The sequence below is a fragment of the Mastomys coucha genome, unplaced genomic scaffold, assembly GCF_008632895.1.
Source record: "Mastomys coucha isolate ucsf_1 unplaced genomic scaffold, UCSF_Mcou_1 pScaffold20, whole genome shotgun sequence".
In the NCBI taxonomy this organism is placed as follows: domain Eukaryota; kingdom Metazoa; phylum Chordata; class Mammalia; order Rodentia; family Muridae; genus Mastomys; species Mastomys coucha.
Window position 1 is genome coordinate 130,408,086 of NW_022196903.1, and position 9,565 is coordinate 130,417,650.

General features: G+C 41.3%; 2 protein-coding genes across 6 annotated transcripts in view; one reads left to right on the plus strand and one right to left on the minus strand.

Annotated features, from left to right (window-relative positions):
• Nucleotides 1–5,095, minus strand: part of LOC116099715 (ubiquitin-conjugating enzyme E2 Q2-like) — a 121,121-nt gene extending 116,026 nt beyond the window's left edge. The window contains exons 1-2 of one of the 5 annotated variants that reach the window (XM_031383678.1): nt 4,852–5,092; nt 1,985–2,077 (exon numbers count right to left, since the gene is read on the minus strand). In XM_031383678.1, the coding sequence (XP_031239538.1) occupies nt 1,985–2,008 (24 nt within the window). In that variant the 5' untranslated portion in view covers nt 2,009–2,077; nt 4,852–5,092. Of the gene's footprint in view, nt 1–1,984; nt 2,078–4,640; nt 4,727–4,851 lie in introns of those variants that run through there. The other 4 variants (XM_031383675.1, XM_031383679.1, XM_031383676.1 and 1 more) reach the window with 4 other exon arrangements.
• A 118-nt stretch (nt 5,096–5,213) lies between these two features.
• The window catches only part of Atf7ip (activating transcription factor 7 interacting protein), an 86,641-nt gene continuing 82,289 nt past the window's right edge, over nt 5,214–9,565 (plus strand). The window contains exon 1 of the mRNA XM_031383673.1: nt 5,214–5,374. The gene's annotated coding sequence lies outside the window, so the exon portion shown is untranslated. The remainder of the gene's footprint in view (nt 5,375–9,565) is intronic.

A 9,565-nucleotide genomic window follows, 5' to 3' on the forward strand; every position in this document is an offset into this window, starting at 1 on the left:
TTTTGGTTTTTTTGAGACAGGGTTTCTCTGTATAGCCCTGGTTGTCCTGAAACTCACTCTGTAGACCAGGCTGGCCTTGAAATCTGCTTGCCTCTGCTTCCCAAGTGCTGGGATTAAAGGCGTGAGCCACCACCACCCGGCTCCCACAGAATTCTTAACAACCTTCTAGCTGGCTCTTCTAGCTCAAAGTTCCAAAGTCCTTCCACAGTCCTCTCCCAAACATGGTCAGGTTGTCATAGGAATATCCCACTCCTGGTACCAATTTGTCTTAGTCAGGGTTTCTATTCCTGCACAAACATCACGACCAAGAAGCAAGTTGGGGAGGAAAGGGTTTATTCAGCTTACTTCCACAATGCTGTTCATCACCAAAGGAAGTTAGGACTGGAACTCAAGCAGGTCAGAAAGCAGGAGCTCATGCAGAGGCCATGGAGGGATGTTCCTTACTGGCTTGCTTCCCCTGGCTTGCTCAGCCTGCTCTCTTATAGAACCCAAGACTTCCAGCCCAGGGATGGCACCACCTACAAGGGGCCCTACCCCCTTGATCACTAATTGAGAAAATGCCCCAGAGCTGGGTCTCATGGAGGCACTTCCCCAACTGAAGCTCCCTTCTCTATGATAACTCCAGCCTGTGTCAAGTTGACACACAAAACCAGCCAGTACAGCTGGCTTACAGTTCAGAGGTGTAGTCCATTTTTGTCATGGCAGGAAACATGGCAGCTTGCCATCAGACATAGTGCTGGGGAAGATGCTGAGAGGTCTACGTCCAAGTCAGCAGGTAGCAGGAAGAGAGACACTGACTGGGCTTGGCATCAATATTTGAAGCCACAAAGCCTATCCCAAAGTGACACAATTCTTCTAAAAATCCTATATTTCCCTCAATAAGGCAACACCTCCTAACAGTGCCACTCCCTGTGAGCTTATGGGGCCATTTCCATTCATTCCACGGTAGCAGCTGTCTTAGGGACATTTAAATTGCTGTGATAAAACACCATGACCAAGGTATTTAATAAAATAAAGCATTTAATTGGACTTATGGTTTCAGAGGGATTGGAGCCCACTACCATCATAGTAGGGAGCATGGCAGCAGACAAGCAAGGCACTGTGCTGGAGCGGCAGCTGAGCTTACATTCCAGCTCAAAAATAGGAAGCAGTGACTTCATTAGAGATGGCTGGAGAGTTTTAAAGCCTCAAAATCCAGCCCTATGACACACATCTTCCAACAAGGCTATACCTCCCAGTCTTCCAACTGGGGATCAATATTCAAACATATGATCCTATGGGGGCCATCCTCATTCCGACCACCACAGCAACTATGAAGTCCCTGTAAGTACAGCTAGTTTCTGCTGATTATTTTTCCAGGCACATATACAGTCACCTCAAACAGAGAATCCCTTAGAGATTTAGAGAAGTGCAAAGTGAAGTGTTATGATCATCTTTAAAGAATGAGGTGGTATGACTATGATTCATTGGCCTTTTTCATGAGTTAAAACCCAGTGTCTGGGCAGTGAAATCAAGTCAGGTGTAAGTACTTGTGGTTAAACCTTGTTCAACTTGCTTAATCTAGATGTATGAATTCATATTTTTGCTTCCTATATTTTTCAGTGCTAGAGTGTCCAGAAGAGAATCTGATGAAACCAGAGAGGCAGAAGCAAAACCCTAGCAGTTCCCTTACTCAGATGTGGTAACAGGGAGGCTGGCACTTTCTGGGTCATGCTGTCTCCTTCATTTCACCTTTAGCTCTCTTAACTGCCAAATCTGTTTGAGCAACCGTACCACAAGCAAGCAACCAACAGAAGCATGACTGTTCCCAAGGAGTGGAGACAACCGAAGCAATACATCCCCCTTGCCATTCCACTTAAGCAATGGACAGACTGTTCATGGTTCTGCTTAATTAGCTGTTGACTCCTTCCCTTTTGGTCTGGCTAACCGGAGCGGATTACTGTTTGATCAGTTCTAAAGGCACGAGGGTGTCCAGTCCTCTTACCAAGTCCTTAGTGGATACCATCATTGGTTCCGGAAGTGAGTCCAGGGAAACAGAGCATGATGACGACACTTTACATTTGGTTCTCTGATCTGCCTAAATGTAAAAGAACAGTGACATTGTCAGTAATAAAATGGCGGCTTACTTCGTAAAGTAGCAAAATAGTTATGTCACAAGCCATGGGAAACCGGGATCCATACACAGAATACACAATTCAGACTTCTGACACTATATATAAAGAATTCAATTTACCAGCACTGCTGGCCCATATTTGCAATCCCAGAGACCTGGAAGGCTAAGGATTTCAAGTTCAAGGCTTATCTGGGCCTCATTGAATTTAGCTTGGATAACTTTGTAGAATTTGTTCCAAAAATTAAAAAAGAAAAAACAAAGATCAAATAAACAAAAATAATAAAAAAGTAAGAAAAGGGCTGGGCACATGGCTTAATGGTAGAAAATAAAACAAAATACCTTGAAAGTAGATTAAGGACATAAACAAACATAAGCGTTGAAACTAAAACCACAAACAAGAAAATGTAGGGGAAGCCTTCACAAAATTGGTCATAACAAAACAATTTAGAAACTTAAAAAATAAGTCCCTTTTATTCAGTCTTAAATGCTTAGGCATTTGTACCTGCTCCAGGCTCAGAGCATACATTTATTATTTAAAACTTTAAATATCACCCCTCCACACACACACGAAGAGAAAAAAAACATGGAAATTTACAAATCCCCTATAGACTTCTTTTTGGTTGTTCACTTCCTCTTTTTATACAATCATGCTGTGAAACAGCTAAGACTGGCCCCATAGCCTACTGTCCTGCAGAAGCCCAGAGGAAGAACCCAGAGCCCCAGGGGCTTCCTGCAGACCAGAAATCTATATTCAGACCACGGGACTTGGCTCATGACTTCTGTGGACTCTTGCTCTTTATGCTCAGATGCAAGCAGTTCAAGGTGCTGAGGCTGTTGAGTTTTTGATAAGGTTGGGTTTTTTCTCCTCTCTTCGGACTCATCTGGACCAGTACTGGCATGCCTCTTCTCAGGGAAAGACTGAGGCCCACAGAAGTCAGCGTTAGAGGGACCTTCACCCCCGCAGCTGGCCTGCATCTACCGGGCTGGGGATGCTTGCAATGGCTTGGGTTCCACCAGTGAAATCCGGTCTTGCTGAAACCATGAATTTTGATGTTATAGATGGTAGGCTAGTACACATGATCTGGTCTCAGAAGATCCACCACTAGGCAGAAGTAGAGTAGGAACATGTGTGTGGGAAATGGTTCACCGCTTTTTCTGGTGGTTCAGAAATGGTTGTTCTTCTGGAGAACCTAGGTTTGATTCACCCAGACCTACCTGGAGGTTCATCTGGGTGACAACATGAGGCAGTACAACCTTGCTCATCTCTGAAACACATCTTTTGTGTGTTGGTTCTGAGGAAACACTTCCCAAAAGATTTCACCTCAATGATAGGGGTCTCTTCGTGAGCACAGCTGATTTCTTCAGCCCTAGCAGTCCATCGTCCCGGAAGATCAAAGTTCTAGTCTCTTGTTAATCACAGCTGGTTCTTCAGCTCCAGCCCACCAAACACCACAGATTCTTCACACAAATGGCCTGGTAGAGTCTTTGCTTCCCTCTGAAACTTCACAAGCTAGATCTCCATCATCTGCACTACTCTCAACATTCTTATCTCTCTAGCTTCTATAGAACAGCTTGCTGAGTTCTCCACACTCAATGGCTTTATACATGTATAAAAACCACCCACCTTCTTCCTTTTCTCCTTTTTTTTGAAACAGGGTTTCTCTATATAGCCCTGGATATCCTGAAACTGATCTATAAACCAGGCTGGCCTTGAAGTCATGGATTTGCCTGCTTCTGCCTTCGGAATGCTGGGATCACAAATCCTACTAACATTTAAACTGTAAGGATTTAAGGATTACACAGGGCGTGGACTAAATTTAGGAGGGAGGGTGATGTGTTCATCTTATGATTCTGGCAATTCTGTGTTGATGTTATCACTCACTAGTCGAGCCCTCGCCTAGCCTGTGGCCGGCCAGCACTGGATACTGTACCACATTTTATGTCCCTAGTTGTTGTTTCTTGAATTTCAAATTCCTTGGGTTTGTCTGTTGAGCATCCTAGTTGAACTGTTGAGCACAGGAGAATAATGAGAGCTGTGAGTTTCTTTGGAGACAGTCTCAAGCTCCAGATGATCTGGCCCCAGGTGGCCCCAGGTGGCCCTTGTTCTCTCAAGATCAGCCTCATCCTCCCTGAGTGCTGCTGGGAATTGAGCAACAGCTGCCCATGGGAGTATAGATTTCCTCAGCACTGACAGCTACTTAACTTTTGGAACACAGTGATTGCTTAAGATACTATTAAACAAATGCTTTAAGGGAGAAATTAAGTTTAAGGGATTAATCTTTACACCTAATATTTCTTTTTCTGGCTCTTACTGATTTACAGAACATATTTAGAATCTTTTATACACTGTAGCCTCTCTCAATTTGTTGGAACAGTGATTATTCTCTCTATTTCTGAGCTAGTTGGATTTATGAGGTGTGAAGGTATGATTGGTAGTGCTTGCTCTGTTACACATTACCCCTCAAAAGATGTTTATCTCTACACCTTGATGATTAACACAATTAGTTTCGTGAACTTTAAGTGATACCTGTAAGCAACGCTTGACAGAGCTTGAGGCCGTCTGATTTCAAATTCCAGACCAGTGTGAGCTACGTGGTGGCAAGTTTAATGCTAGACTGGCTAAACTGCATGAATTTTCCTCAACAAAACAAAAAAAGATAAAAAAAAAAGTTGAATAAATTACTGTACTCTAGGTTTCTATACTTATGGAAAAATCTTTTCGCTTTTTAAACACTCACCTACTTCTTTCCTCAAGTCTCATGGAGGGGTAGCCACTGAGGAATCTCCATGCAAAAAAATAAAACAAAAACCAAAAGCAAAAAAACCAAACCAAAACAAAAAAAAACCCACCTCGAGGATTAAATAAAAAAAAAACACCAACGGAAAAAAAAACCACCTCCAGACGCGATTGAAAAGACGGCAGCGCCACCACTGCAGACGGGCCACATTTTCAAGGCAGGAGGCGTGGCCAAAGTCCCTCATTCAAATAAAAAACCAGGAGATTTGCATGGAGAATAGGCATCGCGCGCGTTCATTGGCCGATCGCGCAGTGGGTGGAGTACATAGTGCGCCCACGAAGCTCCGCCCCCATCGATTTGCATAACGGCCCCGGCGCGTGCTGGGGAGAAGCGGGTTTGTTTTTGAATCTGCGGTGGCGGCGGGTGGAGCGCACGGCTGAGACGGCAGCGTCCGGGACGGCTGCGCGGGACGGCTGCGTAGGAAGGAACTCGGGTCCCAGGCCCTCACCTCCCGCCCCCGAAGGTATATGCGAGTGCCAGGGGCTGTTGTAACCACAGTCGGCGAAATGACTATTGTATTTCGGAAGAGTCGAGACCGCATTATGGCGGCTGCGGGAGTTGAGTGTGCGCCTGCGCGGTCGCGAAGCTGCGGGCGGGCGCTGCATGGGAGCACGTGATCGCTTGGGGTTGGGCTCTAGCTGCAGTTGAGCAGCTGGCCGGGCGGTGTCTGCGCAAGCGCAATATTCATTTTCAAGAGCTAATGTTCTTGTTGGACGCCATTTGGGTTCTAGATTTAATTTTTCTCATTCTCGAGGGGGTTTCGTCTCGTGCCTCCTCTTTTCACATTTTCTGAGGAGAACGTTTCTCTCGTGTCTTACACCTACCCACACCTTAAAATCCTTTATTTCTCTGACGGTCTCACCGGTGCAGACTTGATTTTTTTTGGTACAAATTGCCTCTTGTGGTTCTCGATTATAATTTCGCGTTTAGTTAAGTCTTTCTGGATTCGCGTTCCATTTAGGGAGATAAGATCGGCACCTAGTGGTGTCCTCGGGGTAAGTGCATTTACTTCAGCTGCACTTTTGTAAATAACATTTTTAACCCTGTTTTTACCGGTTCGCTTTTGGATGTGCAGTGTTTACAAAATAGAAACTTTCAAAATAGAAACTATTTTATTTTTGAATTGTTTTAGAGAACAAGAGAAGGATGTACAAGTTAAGTTGAAATCTCATTTTTCTCAGGTATTATTTTTAAATACCCTTCTTCTTTCTTTCTTTTTTTTAAAAGAAATATTTCATCCAAAGTCAATGAAGTTTTAACCCTGAACAGCTTGCCAACCACTTGAATCTATCATGTTTTAGTTTAGTTTTTTTTCAGTTAGATAGATGTTAGAAATAATTAATGAACTCAATTTCTCATTATTTTGTGATGACAATTTCTCATTATTTTGTGATGACGTATAAGCTATTATACCTCATACTATTTTTTGATGAAGAATTTTACCAATAATTGCAAGTTATATTGATGCCCTTATGCATTAAGGGAATCAATTAAAAATTTTGAGTGTTTTAAAAAAACATGTGCACTGTAGTACATATGTATGATGTACACTTTAAATATTTTTTAGCTGTATATGTTCTGGTTTTCGTTTCTTAAAATAACTATGGGTGTGCTACTGATTAAAGTTGTGATGCCACTAAATTTCAGTTATATGTAGCACAATTGGGTCAATATACGTATAAGTTAATATTTTGTTATTCTACTCTTTGTTTCTTACTCGTCTAAAAACTTGTAAAATGGTTTCATAAACTTCATCTGCCATTCATATGTACAGTCCCTTTTTTGGTTGATTATGTAACCCACGTTTAAATCAGTCTGTTGTCAAATTAAGTGCTGTTATAATGTCGATTGGTTTGGGGTATCTCTATTACCTGAAACAAATACTATTAGAAATAATAGGATACAATTGAAAGGAGCGCTTTGGGCTGGTTTTTTTTTTTTTTTTTTTTTTAAATGATGTGACATATGACATGGAATGGAAGGATGGGGACAAGTCTTTTCTCCTCCTGTAGCCAGCAGGTCTAGCTTTGACATACGGATTCTTGAGCCTGTGTTGTCTGGTACAACAGAGGACAAGAAATGAAGGCACTTCTGCCTTTTTTAGACTTTGATACTTCGGAGGTGGCTCCCTGACCCCATTTTTGTACTCCCTAGTACTAGAGTTTATGTATTTAAACTTAGCACTTTTGTTTGAATGCATGGGTGATTGTGTCATGGGTTAATATTGAAGATTATAAGAGACACTTATATAACCTGCAATTTCAATATTGATGGGACAAATTTGCTATTATATTTCTTAGAAGACAAATGTAATCTTTTTTTAAGATTTATTTATTATTATATATAAATACACTGTAGCTGATTTCAGATGTACCAGAAGAGGGCGTCAGATCTCATTATGGGTGGTTGTGAGCCACTATGTGGTTGCTAGGATTTGACTTTCAGAAGAGCAATCAATGCTCTTACCCACTGAGCCATCTTGCCAGCCCGACAAATGTAATCTTAAGTTTACTAAAATTAATGAATTGTCTGAATGTCAATGGTTGATTTTTAGTATTTCAGAAACAAGTACTAAAAGTTTGAAATTTTAGTCTGGTAATGATTAAATGAAGCTTTGACATACACTGTGTATGTATGTATACATTTATATACATACATATACATACTATGTTACTAAAGTGTGAATAATTACTGAAGTTTTTTAAAATAGTAGTTTTGTAAATTTTAAATATATAGTTTAGAAAAAATCAGGCTGGAATGATTAAGTCATAAAATTATTATTATTTTTTTTTAAAATTACTTGAGTTTTGTACTGTGTTTGAATATTTTACACTTACACATTATAAAGATTTAGTATTATGAGTCACTCCTAACTACTCTGGTGATCTTTGTGACTTCACTTTTTGCTGTGGTCGATCAGTTTATAAATGTTTATCGCTATATATATATATTATGTATATATAATATATATTTATATATCTCTCCCCTTCCCCCCCAAGACAAGGTTTCTCTGCCCTGGCTGTCCTGGAACTCACTATGTAGACTAGGCTGGCCTTGATCTGCCTGCCTCTGCCTACCAAGTGCTGGGATGAAAGTCATGCACGGTCACTGCCTGACTTAATTTTTAATTAATTTCCTGCGTTTTTCCTTTTTGGTTGTGCTGTGAGTCAAATCCAGGGCCTCAGGCATGCCAAGTACACACTATCATGCCCAGCTACATTCCCCAGCACAGCGCATGCTCTTTTAACTTAGATATTATGACTATCTCCCCATTTTAGTATTCTAAATTTTTTTAATTACATGATAATGTATTATTACAATCTTAATTATCAGATATTTTCAGATTTGTTATTAGTCAATGTCGTTATTCATTCATCGAGACAGCAGACGCATCCCTCAGCAGCCCAGGCAGACTAGAGCTTGCTGTTCTGAAGCCGATGTGCTGGGATGAAGTGCCTGGCTCCAGTGCGGTTTTGAATATCTGAAGGTTATTTGTACTGGATGAGCGCACTGTGACTTTGTAAGCCTCCTGCTCATAGAGACCGTCTCTGGCTCTGTTTCTGCTTGTTCTCCCTCCTCCCGCGGCTTGCCCGGCCCTAGGCTGTTCTCGCCTCAGTGTCCTGAGTGCTGCTTACAGGCATTGTCAAGCAAGCTGGTTGCTTATTTTTCTAGTAGAAATTTTGTTATGGTAAACACATGGTGAACACCGGTCATAATCTGTTTAAAATAGCTGTTTAAAATTGGTGTTTCTATGTGGGACAGCAGTGGCACACAACACAGAAACCCCGTCTTGGAATAAAGTAAATAAATGTGAAAAAAAAAATCAGCGTTTATAAGGGCTTTGACAGAACAGTAATTTGCAAAATAGAACAGTGTAGAGATTTTTAATTTTGTTTACTTTGTTTTTGTTTTTCCAGGGGCAGTTCTCACACTGCCACCAGTTAAGTGGAGTCATTAACTTTAAGTAGGAAAGTTAGTTGTTTTTCCTGTGAACTGAACTGTTTTCAGGTGTCTGTGTTCTATTATGGATGTTAATGTTCTTTACTGCTTGTCAGCAACAGGTATGCTAACTTCCATATTTATTGGAACTGTTTTTTTTTTTCTAACTTTTCAAATTGCTTTGTCTTGAGAATTTTCTTCTATTTAGTTCAAAAATCTTTTTTGTTTGTTTAATTGAAGTAAGGGTCTCCCTTTGCAGCCTTATCTGTCCTGGAACTCACTATGTTGATCAGATTATCCTGCAATTTATAGGAATCCCCCTGCCTCTGTCTCTCCCAGGAAGTAAAGGCTTGTGCCAACATGCCTGTCTGCACTGCCTTTTTAATTTATGATTTATTCCAGAGCTTCTCTGGAGACAAAGTAGTACTTGTTGTGAGATGAGTTTTTCCATTTCATTTTCTTCTATTAAAAGTAGTCTTGTGTGTATGATGTGTGTGCACGTACTTGTATGTGTGTTAATGTATGTGTAAGTGGCTCCTGGGCTGCTGTGTGGGCTTTAGAGTATGAACAGTAGAAGCTCTGGTGACCGTCCTTGTTTCTGACTTCATGCCTTAGTTGCTTGGCATTTGTTCCCAGCCGAGGTAAGCTAGGGACACTTACACTGCCATGTCTGCTTCTGGGCTTTGAACTCAGGTCCTTTCCTTTCTCTAGTTCT